The sequence below is a fragment of the Numida meleagris genome, chromosome 5 (assembly GCF_002078875.1).
Source record: "Numida meleagris isolate 19003 breed g44 Domestic line chromosome 5, NumMel1.0, whole genome shotgun sequence".
Lineage (NCBI taxonomy): Eukaryota > Metazoa > Chordata > Aves > Galliformes > Numididae > Numida > Numida meleagris.
This window is the reverse complement of record NC_034413.1, coordinates 29128850-29149587: the sequence shown is the minus strand read 5'-3', so window position 1 is coordinate 29149587 and position 20738 is coordinate 29128850. Positions and strand designations below refer to the sequence as shown.

Genomic DNA, 20738 nt, shown 5'->3' with positions numbered 1-20738 from the left:
AGCTTCTCTTTCTACTATTTCAGTCTTAAAATCAAATTGAAATAATATGCTGCTGTTGCAGTAGTGTACACAGTAGAATGCTTGCTTTCACTTGGGTGGAAACCTGAGTTCCTGGAATAAGAATGTGGGGAGTAGGGTGGCTTTGTGTTATTCTTCAGGTGAATTCTTTAAACAAATGTTCTTTTGAAGTTGATGCACAAGGGTCATCTAACCCTTTCAGAATACAATGGAAAAGAAAAACACTTCCCTCTTGAACTATGGCACTGTTAAAATTTGCGTGGTCTTGAATTTTGTTTCTGTGTAGGTAAGGGCATGGATTATAGTTGCAAACAATGAGGTTAATTCCATGACCTATTCTATATCATGTTTACATGAAAGTAGCACTTTGATAGTATTTAGACATTGACTCTTTAATACATGTAATATGAAAATAAATTAAGGCATGATGATTTTTCTATGCCATTTTTTTTCTATAGTAGGTTCTGAACTGATAGGCTTTACTAGCTGTGTTTTCTTTCTTCATGTGTAAGTAAAAATGAATAAATGAATGATTCCAAGTACTTACTTGTATCAAAGGTGAAATGTAATCTATATACTCAGAGAAGCATTTAGAGCTAAATTATAATATAGTTCCCAAACACAAGTGTTTAATAGAAATGCCTTTTGTTGCTCAAAGCGTGCTGTGGATGTTGATTAACTGACTGTGTGTGGATATTCTGTAAGATTTATTTTTTTTTCCTCTAGTTCTGTGATAAAATCATGAGAGAGATTTACTGGAGTGAAATTGTTGCAATGTTTGTAGTAGACTTTTTCCTTAGACATCAGATTGCTGTATCTCCAGGTGCCTTTCGTATAAACCATTTATGTCTAGATTCTGGAAAGTACACATACATACCTGTATCCCTCTGGCTTAAATTTGTGTCCTTCGTGCTTTGCTGGGTCAGACCTTTAGCTCTTTGTTACAGCTTTTAAAAGTTTTTCGAAAGTAATGACTACCTTCATCTCATGTTGTTAGTTGTCTTGGTGAGGCTGAGCTCTGAGTGCTCGCAGAGCAGTGCACCCATATGGTTTTTAATGGGCTTGTATCTGAATTGAATGGAAATGGCTTGCAGTGCAAAACGATCAGAGGTTGTGTTAGGTCTTCACTGGTGTCTGAGTAATGATCTAGAAGCTACACGCTCTGGCTTAGCCTAATAATAAGTAAGTGATCTTTACACAAAAGTGGCATGCAGCTAAAAGATCCTCAAAAGGCAGTTGACCACATGGGGGTCAATGTTAAGGGAAAAACTTGTGCTTCTGGTTTTATTTCCTTGTGCCGTCCTCAGCACTGGTAGCTGGTGTAGCCTGCAGAAAATGACAGAAACTAAATTGAGTAGAAAAGTTGTTTGTTTTTTCTTGTTTTAGTGAGTTAAGGCTTGCAGAGTATCTGCTGAGTGTTGGAGAAGGGAAGAAGTAATGCAAGCAGGTAGACTGGAGGAAGGCTGAGGTGGACCCTCTCCATTCTAATGGCAGTTCTGGGTGGGAATGCATCTCACTTCCATTTGCTCAGGAATCCAAAAGCCGGTACTTCTTCATTTAATGTGTGAAGAGTAGACCTTACAAAAATATCTTGTGTCTTGACTGTTAGCGTAGAGGTTAAGAGTAGTTGTTTTGCAATAAGATTGCAGTTTGATATTTTAGTATAAGGCTGCTCTTAGTATTGTGAAATAAATAACCAAAGATCCATTTTCATAACTGCTATAGTTGAATTTAATCCTGCTGTCTAAATTATGTGTCAACAAATATACCCGAAATCTTGTTCACATCTTGTAAGGGCTGTGAATAAATCAGGGATACCACTATTCAGAAGACTTAATTTTTCTAGAAGTAGTGTTTAACTCGCTAATACTTGTAAGCAATAAAGGTCTTGGGGAATAACAATCAGTAGAGATGGTTTTACTGTAACAGGAATTTGGAATTATCTTAAGGCATTAACATTAAGCATGTGCTTTTGGACGTTGGGCTCTATTCCACTGTCTGGTATGTGCTTACACAATCACAGTAACAAAACTTGCTGCATAATGACCTGAGTGTTATATTTTTAACCTTTGCTGAAATCAGTCACTTTGTCCTTCTTGGCTGACCTCGACTTTACTAATTTATTCTGCTTGCTAATGGTGAATTACCTTTGCATTTACTGGGGGAAGGAAAAGAAAGCAGGGAGAGGCAGGTTGTGTACTTTGAAGTCAACACATTTTAATTATACCATTAAAGACTACAAAGTCTTATGTTCCATTTTTCAATTGAGAGACATGTTCCTTCAAAGCCCTTGGGAAGGTCTCCAGTAAGCTTATACAACTAAATATATAACTCAGTGATGACCAGTAGCCTTAAACAGTTTGGCAAGCTGAATGATCAGACTCCACATCAAGAACAGTGAATGCTGTCTTCTTTGGAAGTGATGGCTTTTGTTCCTCATGCATGGCTTTCTTCCTCAGTAGAACTATGTGTAGAGCTCTCATGAAGAAAAAGACCTGGGGATTTTGGTCAATTCTCAGCTGAACATGAGCCATCAGTGTGCCCAGGTGGCCAAGAAGGCCAATGGCATCCTGGCTTGTATCAGAAATAATGCTGCCAGCAGGAGCAGGGAAGTGTACTGTACTGAGCCCTGGTGAGGCTGCACCTTGAGTACTGTGTTCAGTTTTGGGCCTTTCACTGCAAGAAAGACACTGAGGTGCTGGAGCGTGTCCAGAGAAGGGCAACAAAGGTGTGAGGAGCTGGGAGCACAGGCCTTATGAGGAGCGGTTGAGGGAACTGGGATTGTTTAATCTGGAGAAGAGGAGGCTCAGGGGAGACCTTATTGCTCTCTACACCTACCTGAAGGGAGGTTGTGGCAAGCTGGGGGTTGGCCTCTTCTCCAATGTAACTAGTGATAGGTCTAGAGGACTTTTCCAACCTCAGTGATTATATGATTCTATATGAAGAAATATGAGTATCTTTACTGTTGTTTTGTAGGTTAAGTTCATGATGCTTTCTGAAAAGCATGAGACATGCCATGTGTGGACAGACCAATAAGGGACAGAGACTGCTGAAGGGCTTCTCTTAAAACTTTGCATTTGAGTACAGCTGTAAAGCGTAGTACCTTGCATTGTCAATTCCAGTGAATGAGAGAGAACACAACATACATAGTGCAGTTATGCTTAGAATTTCTTTACTGTCAACGAAGTATCTCACATTAATACTTGGATGAAGGTAATTAATCCCTCTTATTTTGTTACCTTTTCTTCAAAGATACAAATTCTTCTCTAACTTCCATGGGTAACTTTCCCTTATTCAGCAGAAACTAAACTCATTCTTTGCTTTTTCTCCTTAACATTTTCACTTTAGTGAATCTTTTTCAGACTTCCTTCAGTACTGATGCTCTCCTCTTAGCATCTTTGCTGCTTAGCTACTTCCTCTAAGTTATGCTCTGTGAGTATATGTGAGCCATTTTGGGGAACGGACAAAGGAAATTTCCTGCATGTTTGCTAGAAGCAGTCACCCATTCTATCATTCTCCCAGCCATTGCTGTATGGTATTATTCTGCCACGTTTCACTTAGGCCAAACAATGACTACGAAGGTGTATATTAATTTCCAGGAAAGTACTGGAATGTGCCCTGAGCACCATGTCACAGTTATTTGTACTTAATTTCATTATTTTAAGCATCCTGGTATATTTTACCTGTCTTTTGCAACTTGTTCATCATGCAGATAGAACATGTTGAAAATGGAGTGAGTTTGTAGGTACATTTAAAAGCAAATCTACCTATATACCTCTCTGCTGGGTGATGAATCATATTTGTCAGTACCAATCCCCCAGTGTCTGCAACTGGAGTGTTACAGGTCATGTGGCATACTTTTGTATTGTCACAGGACAGTTAAAGTTTTCAAAATATTACTTCTATTATGTGATGGTGCGCAGCAAACATTTCTGTGTATGATGGGAATACCAGACATTCATGTCAAAACAAATACCCTGGTGATGAGGACGAGCATCCTTAGTCCTGGCGCTGCTGAGGGGTGGGCAGTGGTAGTAATTAGTGATTTTGTTGGAGCAGCAACAGCAGTTTAAAACTATTTATATTAAACAAAAAAAAACCCTTATATAAATCTGTTAAACTTTTGTCTTCCATAATATGTGGGGAATGGGAAGCTACAAGGTTTTGGTTGCGTGAAACATGTCTGTCTACTCTTCTCCCACCAGTTAGTTTAATAAAAGGATAATACCTCTTTGGCTTATTGTTGGAGCTCGTAACTACATAATGGCCCTGCAGCTTTAGGAAGCGAATGGAAAGCGTAGGGGAAGGAATAATTCATTCATTGAAGAGTAAGAGAAAACAATAGAAGCAGAACAGAACAATAACCCATTGTCATTTCCACAGATATTGAGAATTCTTGAACTACCAACATGCTAAGCAAGCATATAGAGACTTGGTTTAAATATATACCTACCTGTGACAAGGTGTACAATGCAGTGCTACCCAGTGTTTTCAGTTACAGTATGGCTAATTAAAAGACATTTACCCACGTGCAGGCGTCTTCCCACGCCAGCCTAACACCTAGTAATAAAGTGGTAAGAGAAAGTCCCCAATCGGCCAGTAGATGGCCTCCGGGCCCCGCAGTTGCCGAGCACGTAACGTGAAAATCCCTTCCGTGGCTTGTGGCTGCATGTTCGTGCGGTCTCACTGTACATTTCCACTTTGGATACTTGCAGATGCTTAGATACCTATCTTGTTAACGTACTTGTTTAAATAGGTGGCTTAGAGAGGAACAACTTTTTTTTTTTTTTTTTTTAATGCTATTGGTAGCTTAAGGCTGCTGTATGGCTTCAGGAAAATCCTTTTGATTGAACAGCTTGATAATCACAGATTTTGAATTTGTTTTTTGTTATACTTAAAAATGGCATGCTTTTTGTACCACGTTTTATGGAACATTTTGTCTGAAGATAATGAAATTGCTGCTCTACTCTAAAGCATATGCCTCTTAGGGCTGTTCCCACATAGATACTCTTAAGTCCTTTGCTGAACTGGCTAACTTTGTGCTTAAAAGGGTTACAGCTTTGTATTGTTTCATATGCTTTTAGTTGCATTAATTTAAACAGCAGCATTTGGAAGTGAATGCCTTTTATCTGAAAGGCATTGTCAATAGGTTTTTAACATCCTTATGGATAGTTGTTGAATGAAACACTGGGAAAAATGAAAGCTCATCTAGTACATCTACCCAAATGGGGTGTCTTTTCACTCCCTCTTCCTTATGAGAAATTTGGTTTGTAAATGTATTGCTCTTGCATTACTGTCTTCGTTTAAGATGGTTACACTTTATCTGCAGTGAAGAAAGCATTTCTAAATACTATCTCTATGATTCTATGAAATACCACCTCTTCCTGTCTTCTAGTGGTATAGATTGCCTCTAACTAGAGGCACTATTAATTCCTCATTCATTCTGCAGTGTGTTACATATGTCTCCCTTAGCCTGTCTTTCTCTAGTAATTGATCTTTCCTTCCAGCATTTAATCAGTTTAGCAGGTCTCAAGTACTATCTTTCACGTTTATGACTGGTCCCTGAAGTATGACATCTATTCAATAGCTATAGTATGAGAGGAGGAGAAATGTAAGAGGTTGTCACAAACTGAGTATATAAACTAACCAGAGGGAATTAAAAAAAAAATGCAGTGGTAAATTCTTCACAAACAAGAAAATGAATAACAAGTAATGAAGTGAGAAGAATTAAGAAGATTTAAGGTTCTAATAGCTTAAACTGACTGGGGTAGATGTTAATGTCTGTCTTACACAGGATATCCACAGTTTCCTGGATATGAGACCTCTTAACTGAGGTGATTCTAATAACATAATTTATGTAGAGAGGAATTACTCAGACACTTACCTGCAGTCTTCAGGAGATGGCATCTGGTTAATTTGCCCTGCTTTCCTAACTGTCGTCTTCAACAGTGACTGTTGAAGTGTAGGGACTGGTTTTTTTGTGTAAGATAGGTCCCTTCTTGCATTTGTCAGAGCAAAGCAGAAAAGCCTATAGAGACTGTCCCACTCCAGTTGTGTTGTGGGTGCATATGTAATTTGCTATGTGTGTATGCCCTGCCATGCAAGGGAAGTGATAAGCAGATGCAGTAGTATTTTGAATGTGTGGGCTTGGCAACAGACATTTCTCAAAAGCAGCCCTGCACGTACGTGGCCCAAGTGGATTCTCAAATGAATTCTTGACATACTTCATATGCAAGTAGTATGTGGTGCTACGCAGCTGGTCATTTCATGGCACCATGGTATGATTTGTTACTTAAAAAACAGACAAAAAAAAGCTATCTTTAATTTACTAGCCAGTGATGTGAAACATTCTAGTAAATGAGTGCCTTTTGTCTTTTTTAAAAATTAGTAATTGCCACTGCTGACCACAGACCCAACTCAGTATTGTATTTTTTTCTTTGCAGGAGATAATGCTGAACTATCTATCATGTTCCCTCATAATATAAAGCAGTCCCAAAGAAAGAGGAGTACAAAAGAAAAAGGGTAACAATTTTCATCTTGAGTGGGGAAAAACCAAACAATAAAACCACACGCACAAAAAAGCACCAAAATATTAATGGAAAAGTAGAGATTGAAGTAAAAGACTATACTTCAGACTTTGCCATATACACCGTGTGCTGCTGTGTATTCTTGTAACTTAATGCAAATCTATTTTTCCTGTCTGATTGTTCCTATTTAAACTTGATCACTTGGCACTGACAGAAGAAAGGTGGCATATTGTTGTATATTGGGTTTTGTTGTAATTAGTGCATAAAATACTTAAATATTTGAAATAGCACTTAAAATAGTTAAAAACAAACAACTGAATTTAGTGCTGTGCAACCAGGTTAGATGCAAGAAAACAAATTTTGCATTGAGTAAAGCTGTGTGTTGTCATAGCAGTAATGCAAGCTCTGCTCCTCTACGGAAGTCTTTGTCGATTGTAGGTCTGCCATAGGATATGTTTATTGCTTGGTGAAGCAATTTGTTAATCTGCAGTCTGTTAAGCTGCTTAAAAAGCAGTTTGCCTTTTCTCTCTCTCCCTCTCTTCCCTCTCTCTTTTTTGTTGTTTTTGTTACCCAGTCTATACTAATTGAAGCTTCTGAAACAAAAATGTTCATTTAATTTGATGAGCTCTTTTGTCTTGTGATACTATTTCAAGGAAACTGATCCTAAATTCAATACCAGGGCTATGGTCTGCATTTTGTATTGCCATTTCATCCTCAACATTGGTTTTTTTTTTGTTTTTTTTTTCCTCAGATCTCGCTGAGCATGCCAATTAGCATGGTTCTGCAACTCGCAGAAAACTTGTAATGTAATCATAGCCAGTGCTTACACTAATCTGATAATGCTGGATGTGATTATGTTGATTTAATATTGCTTGTATGCATGTATTCAATGCATTGTGGCTGCAGCAGCAGTATTGGGAAGCAGAAAAGCTACTTCCTGCATATTGGTCCTAGTTACTCAGAGCTCTTAACACTTGGCCCCAGATGAAGAAAGTCTTTCTGGTTTAGCTGAGGCTATGGCGTTCCTGCAGCAAACCATAGAATGACTTGCTTGTGAGAATTCTGTACAAGTGAATGCAGACATTTCGTAGTATCCTGTTGTGGGGAATTCGTGAATATGTGTGCTTGTAGCTTCTTCTGGCCTCCGCAGGAAGATGGATGAATGCAACTGATGCATCTGATCTAGTCAGAAAGGTAACTTTTGTCACGTGGAGTTGCCTTGCCTATGCTTGGAGCTATTTGCTGGAGGGACAGTGGTCCGTGTGTTTTACCACTAGGGTAGCATCAGCTGTTGCAGTCATTCCATAGCGGTGAGAATCTGAACCTGAGAAGCTCTGCAACCGTGAGGCTGCTGTGAAATATCTTGCAGAAGGCAGATTTCTTTATCCCACATTGGTGGCATCATTCCTCTGTCATTTAGGAAATGCTGCAACTGATCCATTTACACCTGGAACATGGCTAATAAATACATGTCACAGATCATATTTTGGGTGCTTTTGCATGGCTGTTGAGGGAGAGAAGAAAATAAATCATATATCTAGTGTCTGATTTTATGACTGAGAGCAGGGGCTCGTGCAAGGAGACCTAAGTTCTCAAAAGAAAAACACAAGAAAAACCTTAAAACGGATACCTTTTATTACTCTGCCGCTGATGCAGGCTGGAATTCCTGGCACATGTGGTCCTTGGGATGTCCTCTGTGACCAAGAATTTTGTTGTCTCTTGATGGGACTTACCACATGCCAGGGCACTCCCGGGACATGCAACGCAGCCTTTCCGCGGTGCCGCTTCTCTTTTAAAGGAGAGGGGGCTGCTGACAGGATACGTGGAAAATGTATTTGATTTTTTGATGATGTGTGCAAAATGATTTAGAACATGTCCTGAAGTTCAGCTTTACAGGGAGTATTTAAAAATATAGTTGCCCTGAATGTCACTTAAGTGATAATTTTTATCGCTTGAATACACACATTTTGTGATGATACGTAACTTTCAACTGTGGATCCCGTATCTAGGAATAAATAACCCAAAGGCACAGCTGACGCACCGAGGTGCTGGAGCATTCTAAAAAGTGATGGAAATCCTTGCCATGAGTCTTCTCTGAATGCCAAAGCAATGCTTCCTGACCTTGGAACATGAATTGCAGCAGTTGCCATATGGAAAACAGAGCCGTGCTCACTGCAGTGCTCTGTGCTGGGGATGAACAGTGCCTTTTTGATAGTCGTAGAATACTCAGAGTATCGTGCACGGGTAACTGTGATGCGTTACAGGTTGAGGACAGTGCTTGTGTGCAAGGTGATGCTCCTTTCGGTTGTGCTGGCTCTGTGTATTTTGTTTGTGGAATTGAATGCCATCCTTAGCATTCCCTTGAAATAGGATTTTCCATTTAAGCTGTGGCTGTACAGTTTTTACACTTTGCGTGATTGCCGCAGATGTAACATTTTGCAGGCCTCCAAACCCATCGAATCTCACACAGGAAACATACAAATATATTTATAGCCTTTGTTATAAATGATACATGAAATATTTGGTCTCCAGACATCTTGTCGTTAGCTTTGTGTTGCCATGGGCACTCCTTAGTATTCCGGGGAGGCCTGGTTGCCATGGAGAGGTGTGTAGTTGTACAGTGTTCCCATGGCAACCTCCACCATTCTGTTCCTTCCGTGGATCAGCTCGCAAATCTGCCTGCCTGAACCCAGACTGATCCGCTGGGGGCACGAATGTGTTAAATAACACTGCCCACGTACCCCAGCGTGATTAGCACTGCAAAATCTTCATTAAGTTGATATGGACCATTGGGTCAGTGTAACGCACCGCAATTCTAGATGCAAGGAAAATGGATTTCAGAAAGCAGCAGCAGGGGGTAGCTCGACCTCTGAGGATGTTAAAATAGAACTGTGTTGTGTTGAAGCAGTTTACATTTTGCACGTGTTCTTGTGTGTCATGATTTGAAACCAAAACGTCTGAGCTTGCAGCTTCTGCCTTGAATGACCTTCCTCAGTAACAACCTTTCCGTGTACATTTAAGTGCATGCGAGGGAGTTCTGGTCTTGGAGCCTCTTTTTAGGAAGGCAGAGCCTGTTTCCTGCTGGTGTAATGGTTGCTGTGGTTCGCTTGGTCTGGGTATCAGTGCTATGGAGGGGTAGCTTTGGATCAGCGATGCTTTCTGTCCATTGTGGCAGGATTTGTTTTGACTTCAGAGATGTTTAGAAATGTGAAAAGCAAACTAAAATCTATCAGCTGTCTGCTAATGAGATGCTGTTCATTTGTCTTAACTTTTGTTTTCTTTTGTATGGTTTTCAGTTTGTTACATACCTCATCAAGGAGCTGCAGAAAAAAGCTCTGTGCTTCTGGAAATGCTTGAGCAGATGTGGCGTGTTCCCATGTAGCCTGTTCAGGTGGGACAGTTTGGCACATAAATGGCTGCCCACCCAGTGTGTTTTGCTCTGTCACAGAAATGGACTAGTGAAATATACAACTGCATGGGTTGGAGAGACTTGTCCAATGTTTTTATTTCTTAATTTTTTATTTTTTTTTAAATGGGGAGGAAAAAAAACAAAGCAAAACAAAACCCCAAATGCTGATAAAGTAGTATTCCTGAACAGTGGGATTTGATATGTCTGGAAGAACAGCATTTTTAGCCTTAAAGGATAATGCTTTCTGCAGAGGACACGTTAGTTTTTTCATAGTTCTCATTATTTCCTTGTTGTGGATAGCATATAAAACTGCCTTAAAACAAACAATACTTGCTTTCATCTTATTATTTAAAAGATTGAACTTCAGAGATCACTTTATCGGCTCATAGCCTTATTCTTTTCCCTTTAGACTGATAAAGCAGGTTTGCTTGGATCCCTTGGCTTCTTTCCCAGCCGCATGTAGAATTTCAGCTATTTCTCAGAGTCCTTTTCTTGTAAGCTGTTTGCCAGTTCAAACGTCTGTGCTGAAAGACTTTTTTTTTTCCCTAACCTTCCTCAGAGAACATGACAAATTTATATATGATAATCAAACAACCAAATTACATTTTCAAGCAATGCTGTCTTTCAGCATCCTGAAAGCTGATAGCCAGGAAAGCTAATGCTTTTTCTTTTCTCTGTGCTTCTTCAAATTGGGTTTGCTTTTAAACTGAGTCAGACTGTATGGTCTGAATCACATTGCTACTTCTAAAAATGCTATCTCACAGTGCTCTAGAACTTCATTAAGAGAAATATGCTTTTAAGCACTTTTTTTTTTAAATGCCATACAAGGGGAAACAATATACTTTTTTCATGAATTTGTTAATGCAATTACAAAATATCTTTATTTCAACATCATTGCAGTTTTGTTTTGCAGTGGATTAAGAATGTTTTGCAATAAGCAGTCACTAGCTTTGTTTAATGACAGTAATTTGTGCAGGTGTAGCAGTAGTTAAACGTGGCTCCTTTGAATTGATGACTGTAAAGATGGGTATCTGCAGCGACCAGAAAAGGCTTTCTTTTCATCCTGATTGCTGTTATTTCTTCATGCAGTCCTTTCTTACTCTAGGTAGAGTTTTTGAAGGAAAAGGATATTTTTTAATAATACTTTTTTTAAAGGCAGAAAGTGTAGTATGATGAGTTGGCACAGAGAAGAACTGTGGTAACATGAGCGGACATTTAAGCAGCTTTTGATGTAAATCTAGAGCTTTTTAGAAGAGAACTTCAGTGAACATCCTTGTTTCCTATCAGAAATTTTGCATGTATGCTCAGATTTTGCCAGTGCGGGACCTTTCTCCAGGGCACTGGAATTAATCTATGAATGCAAAGGTGATTCCAAAGTATTCAGCACGATGCAAGAAGGTGCTACTCTTCAGTGTTCATTCTTGTGCCCTTAACTTAACCTTGTCAGAGTAGCTTATGCTTGGCTACTGGAAAAATTTTTTGTCTGTGACCATTTACATGAAAACTTAACAGTTGCATAACAGAATAATGCAGACTGATGCCTAATAGCTCGATATTGTGAGTTTTGTTTTTCTTCTTGTCAGCTGGGAGAGAGTGTTGAAAGCAGGAATTAGTCTTGAAATAATTTTAGTCTGTGGGTGTTTGTAAGCAATTGATTTGAAATGCTTTCTCAGCTTATGAGCACTGCTTGTAGAATGATCTTGTTCTCCACTTAGAAAAATGTAACCCTTTGGCATTCACATTAAAAGTTAAGTTACATGATTCAAACTCACTGAATGGTCTATCATGATCACCTTAATTTTCTTTGCAGATGACTATTGTTTGCAGCAATCAGCTGTGAAGGTTACCAATGTATGCCAAGTAAACCTATTAAAAATATTATGTGAACATTTTTATGCACTTTTTATCCATTTCCAGTACTGACAAGCATACCACTGCTAGGTGTAGTAATGGTGAAATTTCTTCATCTATGAAATATTAATGTAACCGTAAGAACAGTAACTGTTGGTCACTCTTGTGTGGGGTCAACAACTCCAAGTAGAGCCCCTTTGGTGACAGTGGAGTGCAGAATAGGTCTGTAGGAGCTATTAAAGAGGGGGAGATGATACAGTTGCCGCTTTGGTAATTTGAACTTGAAGAAGCTTCTTTAGATATTTCATGGATTCAACTGAAAGTTGTCTGTGACCAGGACATTATCCAGCTCTTTGATGGAAGTTGTCAGCGTTTACTTGTGGTTGGTTTGTCAGATCCTTTTCTGGATATTTTTGGCTCCTGCCCCTCCACCAAGACCCCCAGCAATGACTGACTCTTGAGCTTAGTTTGTCACATCTGAAAACAGATTCTTGTAAATAAGATTATAGGGCTTATTCCATGAAATTACTCTGCTATCATGCTATGTGAACTATTTTTATGTAAATGCTAGGATTTTGGGGGAGGGAATGGTAATAGAGTGAAAGAAATAAATTATATGAAATGATACCTGTGGAATTTTTTTGTCACTGTTTTCACTGCCATAATAGTGCTGGTAGTCTCATACATGGGTCAAGTGCTGGAATGAGCTGCCCAGGGAGGTAGTGGAGTCACCAACCCTGGAGGTGTGCAAGGAGCATTTAGACGTTGTGTTGAGGGACATGGTTTAGTGAGAACTATTGGTGATAGGTGGATGGTTGGACTGGATGATTTTGTGGTCTTTTCCAACTTTGGTGATTCTATGATTCTATGTTGAATAGAAGCTAATTATTGTTTTCTGAAAAACATTTGAAATTGTGGCATGAGATTACTTTGTTGTGTTTTCACTATTGTATGTATGCTGCAAGTGGTTAGCTCTCAAAAATAGCCAATTGTGTACTTATTAGGAGCTTTCTGATTAGCTATTAATTAGTACATCAGTAGATTGCAATGAGATGTTGAACTGGATGCTGAGGTTACTTATAGGTCTTTAACTAAGCAAACATGTAGATTTGCTGATGCACACAACACTTCTCTACAAATTCTTACTGCACTGGAAGGCAGCAGCTCAAATCTTGAAAGAGACTCTTCTGTTTTAGTTGAGTAATTAAGTCCAAGCAAATCGTGTGTTCTGCTGTTGCTGATATACTGGAGATGTACTGAATTAAAATGAGGATAGGGGAGAAAGGCACAGGTCTTCAAACAAACCAGCAAAGACAACCTGAATTATATAATGTGCTAGAAATGAAATCTTGTAATGTGTTAGATAAGGAGTAAGATATACATGTATTATTATTTGCTACTGAGGGAGAAGTTACTTGTGGGAAAACAAAGGCTAAGCTCCTACTTTGACCAACAAAAGACCTTAGGACACGTGACCAAGGGGTTGTTATGCGGCTATAAAAGGTTATAAGCACGTACAATAACGGGTCTTCATCCTGCACTAGCAGCGGAGTCTGTGCCTCAATTGCCACAGTTACTGCTTTGTTTTCACAGTTATTTTATTTCATTGATATATTAGAATAACACCAGTTAAGATGATAATGCCATTTCAGCAATATTAGTCATATTAGAAAAGTCTCACTATAATGCAAGTTAAAAGCAGTAACTCAAGTGCTGGCTAATATATGGGTGTCTCCTGGGGCACTTCTGGTGGTTTAGGTGATCTCCAAGAGGGCTAACTCCTGAGACAGAATTAATTTTCCTAAGCATGTGACCTGAACAAACCAAGTTCTCATTAACTTCTCTCTGGGATGAAATGAGAAAGTGTGGCTTGCTTTTGAGATTAAAAAAACGAAAGTAATTGCAAAGACTTGGAATTCAGGCTCTGTTTTTTTTTGTGAAAGTGCTCTCTCACTGTGTATGGAGGAAAAAAAAAAAGGGCTAGTCCTGGGCATAAAAGAAAGTATTGAGGGTATCTGCCACTGATTAGCGTGCAGTTATTTAGAGAGCTCAGAAAATGAGTGAGATCTTGGTAACTTTGCCATGCAACCCGAGCAACAGCGATGTGCTCATTAGTGGTGAGTGAAAACACTCTGCATTCTGCAGTTGTGGCTGTAGTTGCAGACGGTACATGTGGCAGAGGAGTAATGCTTTGAAGCTTGTCTACGGAATGCTGCATGTGCCTGAGGCAGCATTAATAGGATTGGCATCTCTGGTGCCAGCCAGTAGGGGCTGCAGTGTGTACTCTTCCAGCACTGGGTTTTTAACCATTTCTTAAGGAGAAGCGTTGGGGAGAATAGGGAAATACTGAGAGTGATTATAAACTTGCGGAGGTCATACTCAAGGCAGCACTAAGCTGCATTCTGGAGGCATCCTTACACCTCTGAGAAAGCATGATCATGAAGTGTTTTTTTTTTTTTTTTTTTTTCTTTTGCTGCTGTTAGATGACCCTGAAAACAAAAAGGATATGACTTCTGGTAGCTGACTACAGCATATGCTGTCTTGGTTCTGGAATTAATGTTGCTCTTTTGAACTGTGTAGACAAACTGGAGTCTTTATTACTTTCAGCAGATAGATGAGTCAGAATTGGTGTTGCTCTGCTTACCTGTGCTGTAGCTCCCTAAAAAGTGGTGAAAGGGTGGTGGGATGTGGATTAGGTAACAAAGGTTGACATTAACTGCACCACCATAGTAGCACAGCTGGAAGGTAGTTGCACGTATTGAGCAGGGCAACTCAAAACATTGTTAACATTTTCTGCTGTTTCTATGTAGTTTTTAAATGTATTTTTTTTAAGAGTACTTTGAATAAAAGACAGTTTTAAAATGGGAATAGGAAAGGACTATGTGAGAAAACCTGTCCAGCTGTAGGACTCAGTGTATTGGATACGATCTGCAGAAATTGTTATGCAATGCCTTTATCTTCTGATAAGTGGGAACCTAGAAATAGAAATATGAACACTGTCCCTGCTAACCACTTGTGAGAATTCTCCTTTGGTCTAAGTGTTGGACGGTAATGGAAAAAGGAGGTTGTTCCCCTTGGGAATCAAGCCCTTTATTCAAAATGTGGTTCAGAGGCTGGGCCGAAGGAGAACGTCCATTAGCTAGCAGTGGTAGCACTTGCATCTTCTTTGCTGGATTCTAGCTACTAAATGGCAAGACATTAAAATGTTACAAAAGCCTGTGTTGCAATGGGACTAGGTAGTTCACTTCAGCATTTTAAATATACCAGTTCTGTATGATAAAGAACATGCTGGAATTGATGCATCAGCTGAAAGCAATGCTAACAGTTCACAGGCTAAATAGCAGTCTTATGTAGAATATGAAAATTTATCGGAAAAAAAAATAATACACCAATACCTCTTGTCTATATTTTGATTATCTGGATTAAAGTATGTGATGGGATTTACTGAGCCTCTCATGTGATTTCAGCACAAAGAATATGGTGTGTGAGTGGTATATGTGACTGGAAGATGTGTCCCTAAACACAGGTGTTCAGTGGAACAGTGAGACATCTGCCAGTGGTGTGACACTATCGGCTGTTACTTCTGAAATGCGAAAGCAGTAAGTCAAACCATTGTCTAAAATTGTCAGTCTCATAAAGATACAGTTCTACCATCAATACTGATTAAATATTTTATTTTGAGTCACTGTTGAAAATGAATATTTCTCTGTAAAAGTGGAGCTTCATAAGGCTGATATCAAATCAGTCTTATTGTTAGAGTCACGAAACTTTCATATGTGTCTGTGCATATTGTCTTGTTAAAGCAACCAAACCCCTAGTAATATGTCACTCTTCTCCTGTCTCATTAGAACCAATGGGCGGAGTCCGTATATCTCAGTTTGGTGTCCTGGACAACGCAGAAATAAAATTTCTGCTTCAGTATGAGAGACTGAAATGACACCTACTCTTGCTGAAAGTATTTGTTTGTTTGCATATCATTAATGAGTACTTACTAGTCATCATATTGCTGACCATGCTTAATAACACACCTGCTGCTGCCAAAGGATTGGCATCCTTTGATTCTCTTTGGCAACTCATTAAACTAAGTAATTCTGTCGCATAAGAGGTCTTTTATGTTGGCTGCCTGATATATTGCCTAGGCAGGTTTTGTTGGAGAATGCATGGAAGTTTGGTAAATTGCCAAATCTTTGTCCCTGAGAAGCTCTGTTAATTTTTTAATTGATATTCCGGCTTGACTGTTACTCATGGGCATGTATAGGAGTGGTAGCAGCTGCTCAAGATATTGGGAAACATGGTATTTCTAATCCCTCCTCATTGCAGAGCAAATAACAGGGTAGACCTTGTTTGTGATGCCTAATCAGAACCCAAATTTTCTACAACTTGCAAGTGATTGAATTTTTGTGTTACCTCAAAAATTCTATTTACGTTGCCTAAAAATGTAGCCTTATATCTTCATGTCTGCTTTTCCAGACTTAATGGTGCCTTTTCATAAATATCAACATAAAATCAGTATTACACACCGCAGCATACATACCCATGTATATATGCATTTACATACAGGAACTTAGTTCACCCAGACTCATGCATGCAAACACAAGTATTAGAGCAACATTCAATAAATAAGTTGTACTGAGATAATTTACCTTAGCCATCTCCAGCTTAGTATTTCTGTGGAGGTCAGGATGTTGTATGTCTGTATTCTGTCAAACTCTGTATATTAGATACGACACACAAGCAGCTGCAGAAAGAACTGTGTGTTATAGTACTGTTGGTTACAGAAACTTCAGTGTAGCCTAAGAATAAATGGATGAGAAAAATGAATTTCTAAAGAGGAATCTGATCTATTAAAAATGAGATCATTCAGAGGACTCCTTGTACCTTGCACTGCTTCTGGAAAGTACAGATATATTCCACTCCTTCCCCACCACCCCTCACTGCAAATCTGCAACCCATATCCCTCAGCTTCCAATTCGTCAGAAAGGGTTTTGTGAAACTCCAAATATAGCAGTTCTTTGGACTCTTGATTATCAAGTCCCATTGTCAAAGTAACACTTTTTTCGTAGTGCAAATTTTGGGGGGTGTGGAGACTAATGTTCTCGTGGAGTGTTAGAAACACTGCTAAGAGCTAAGTAACAATGCTGAAATGTTGGAAGTCATGTAGATGGGACAGGAAGTTGACTTGGCTGAGTAGGGATGTTCTTCTAGATCTTAGGCAGAAAAAATGTGTGTGGCCACTGGAACTGAGTTTGGGTGAAACGGACTCTGCAGAGATGCTGTTTGCCATTGCAGGGAGAGAGCTGTAAAAGCTCAATTAAAGTTGAACGTGGCAGGTACTGTGTGAGGAAATAAAATGTTTTTTTTAAATGTCTACAGCAAAAGGAAGTAACATCGATCCATTACTTGATGAGGTTGGTCAACTGACAAACAGGGATGCAGACATGCAGAGACATTAATGTCTTCTTAGTCTCTCTCTTCAACATCAGTGGAGGGTTCTGGGATACCTAGAGAATCTCGCTGGAGGACTGTGACTGCAGTAATAAAAAGAAATCTCCCAGCCAACCTGAAACTTGAGCAGGATTTGTTGCTTTGGCTTGATACATAAGAATCTATAGGACTCAATGGTGTTCATCCCAAGTTATTCGAACTGCTGGCAGATCTCATCATTTTTCAGTGGTCTTGGGAATCTGGAGAGGCCTCAGCCAACTGGAAGCTGTCAAAACATTGTTCCAGTTTTCAAGAAGGGCAAGAAAAAAGAATCTGGCAATTACAGACCTTTCTCCTTGTTTCAATTGGGATAGATGGAATCATAGAATCCTTAGTCCTACTGGCTGTGCTATTACTGGCTGATACAAGCCAGGTTGCTCTTGTCCTTCTTGGCCACCTGGGCACACTGCTGCCTCATGTAGCTGGTGTGGTGCTGTGTTTTGGATTTAGAATGAGAAAAATGTTGATAACATACTGGTGTTTAAGCAGTTGCTAAGCAGTACCTAACACTGAGTCAAGGACTTTTCAGCTTCTTGTGCTGTTCTACAAGTAAGAAGCTGGGAGGAGACAGAACCAGGACAGCTGACTCAAATTGGCCAAAGGGTTACCTGATGTCATATGGCATTGTGCTGAGCAATAGAACATGGGGGAGTTAGCTTTGGGGGTGGCTGCTGCTGCTTGAGGACTGTTTGGACACTGGTCAGCAGGTGATAAACAATTGCATTGTGCATCACTTGTTTTATGTATTCTTTACTACTGTTACTATTATTAATTTTCCCTTCCTTTTCTGTCCTGTTGAACTGTCTTTATTTCAGCCTACAAATTCTACCTTTTTTTTTTTTTTTTTTTCACTGATTGTCTTCCCTATCCCACCGGTGGGGTGTGGGGTTGGAGGTGAGCAAATGGCTGTGTGGTGCTTATCTGCCCAAGTTAAACCAGAACAGCCTATCAGTCTCACTTCAGTGCCTGGTAAAATTGTGGGGAAGATTGTTCTGGGATTTACTGAAAAACACCTGAAAGACAATGTAGTCATTTGTCACAGCCAACAAATGTACACAAGGGCGAAGTCCTGTGTAATGAACTTAATCTCCTTTTATGACAAGGTTACCCTTGTAGTTGACCATGGGAAGCCAGGTGATGCAATCTTTTAGGATTTCAGCAAAGCTTTCCACAATGTCTTTCTGGACAAAATGTCCAGCATATAGCCAGCATTGTGGTATGTGGGGTTATGTGATGCTGGTGCCCTGTCACTGGTGGTGTTCTGCAGGGCTCCATTTCAGGGCCAGTTTTCTTCCTCCCTCTGTACATCCCCTTCATAATGCCATAGACCTTACATTACCAGGTTTTTGTTCAGGTTTCTGAAAATACTAATAGTTGAACTATTGTTTCGCTGTCTTGGTTTTCTAATGTTCTTCATCATGCCAGTTGCAAAGGCACAACAATTACTCTTCATGTATTTTCTAGTCCTTTTGTAGTATTTCTTCCAGTTCTATGGAAATAGGTAAAAAAAAAAATTGTTCTCAAATCTAACACGTTGCTTAGATTACAAAAAATGAGTACTTGCCAAAGCAACATATGTGAGTGTCATAAACAGGATTGTAGTAAGCAGCCAGTTACACTAGTATCTTAATTCATCACCCTGTATGGGAGAGCGAGAGTTTAGCATATGGTCAGTCTCTTCAGATTCTTGTTTGATGTTTCAGTTAAATTTTAGGATTTTTTAGTTCTTCCATTTGGGAAGTGAATCGCGTTTGCATAGCAGGTTCTCCGTGTGAGCTTTATGACTGTTTCCTGGTGGTATTAAAATTTCATGTTCTGATTTTGTGAAGTTAGGGCTGTGATTGAATTAAAGGTGCTCCTTCTATGCCAGGAGAGAATGGCGAAAAGGAAACGTGAATTATTCGCTAGGGATTCTAAAGACCTCTTCAGGTACCTTAAGGACGATTTGTTGAGTGATCTGTGTAATGTTTAGCATAACTTAACAATTAAAACGGGAACATAATATTTACAGAGGCAGAACCTATTGTTTGGAATAGTAGCCGAAGACTGAACTGGAAGGTTGTTTGATTTTTATTATGGGAAATTTTAATGATTTGTTGAGCGATGCTATTTGCTGTTGTTTCTTTTTTCCTCCTGATTATTAATGAAATGTTTTGTATGAACGTTGGGTCTTGGAACAAGATATATTTTGAGGGACTTGTGAAAATATTTTATTTTTCATTACTGAAGTTATTGGACAGAATGTACTTATGTGGGAAAGCAATCTCTGAGCTGTTTGGCTTTTCATATGATACATGGAATTATCTGACCTTTCTATAGAGATTTATTGTTAATAATTCATTATGAATTCTACATTTCAAAAAATTGTTGCATTGCCGCTCTGACAAAAGAGCCAAACCAAGTGTAATATATCCCTAGAGCTTAGTTTCTCACATAGAATTTAAGTATATTGAGAAGGAATGGTAGAAAATGAGAAATGCTCTGTGGTTCTTTTTCAATTGGACTGTTTCTGTAGTAAGGTGGTAGTTTTGCCAGTTGATTTTCAGTCTGGGCAGTCTGTGACAGTAAATGATACTGTTGTTCTCCATACATTTTCTGATGCTACGTGCTGTATTCACTAACAGGAAGCAGAGATGGTGCAACAATTTGAAGCTTAGCTAATTTTTTTGTGATCAGTATTGAAATCAAGCAGCTCAAAGGGAGTGACTGTTCTGTGGGAAGGCATAAATTATTAAAAAAAAGAGAGAAAACAGTTTTGTTTAGAACTATTGAAATTAAGACAATGTTTTTCATGTTAAGAATTGGACTGATAAACAGTCACCTCACAGTCTGCACATCTTGCTGTAACTGAGTGCCATTTCACCTGTATTGGAAATAAAAAACCTCTCTTTACATTTCTAATGTATTTCAGTATATTTGAGAGCAAGCAGTTCAGTGTTATTTACCGGAGTCACACTGGCACTGCATTCATTCATTCTGTTTTATTTTTTGTCTTTTGAACCAGTGAGTTCAAACAAATGGACTTTGAAAAAGGACGGGGTTTCAGTAAGATCGACAAGCTCAGCTTCCCACTTTTGCACCTGAAGTTGGATATTCCTAACTCTGTGGATTGCTGTGGGGAGTGGTGACATAACTCAGTGAGATCTGCTTGGCCTTCATCCCACCCCCTGCCCAGAAGTCATCTGTTACCTGCTTGTGTCCCTGACCACTTTCCTCGCTGACGCATTTTGGTCAAGCGCTGTTGTGGGGCATCTAGAATCCAAAGCTACTGATACGCTTAAACTGAAGTGTGCTGAAGAATGTGTACTGTCTCTGTTCTTGTTATTTTTCCAAGTAGATGAAGCAGATGTCTCTACTTATTTTTTCATAGGCTTCATCTTGCAGGTTTTTTCCCTATCTGTAGCTTTTGGCAGAACTAGAGGGAAAGTTATCAGAAGTTAAAGGATGAT

The 20738-nt window shown here is 39.2% G+C and overlaps 1 protein-coding gene across 6 annotated transcripts in view; it reads left to right on the top strand.

Annotated features, from left to right (window-relative positions):
• ANK3 (ankyrin 3) overlaps positions 1-20738 on the top strand; it is a 350679-nt gene that overhangs the window by 18681 nt on the left and 311260 nt on the right. The window contains exon 1 of one of the 6 annotated variants that reach the window (XM_021397589.1): positions 9198-9338. The exons of the other annotated variants lie outside the window; for them this stretch is intronic. Within the exon in view, the coding sequence (XP_021253264.1) occupies positions 9327-9338 (12 nt within the window). The 5' untranslated portion in view covers positions 9198-9326. Of the gene's footprint in view, positions 1-9197; positions 9339-20738 lie in introns of those variants that run through there. 6 annotated transcript variants of the gene reach the window in all.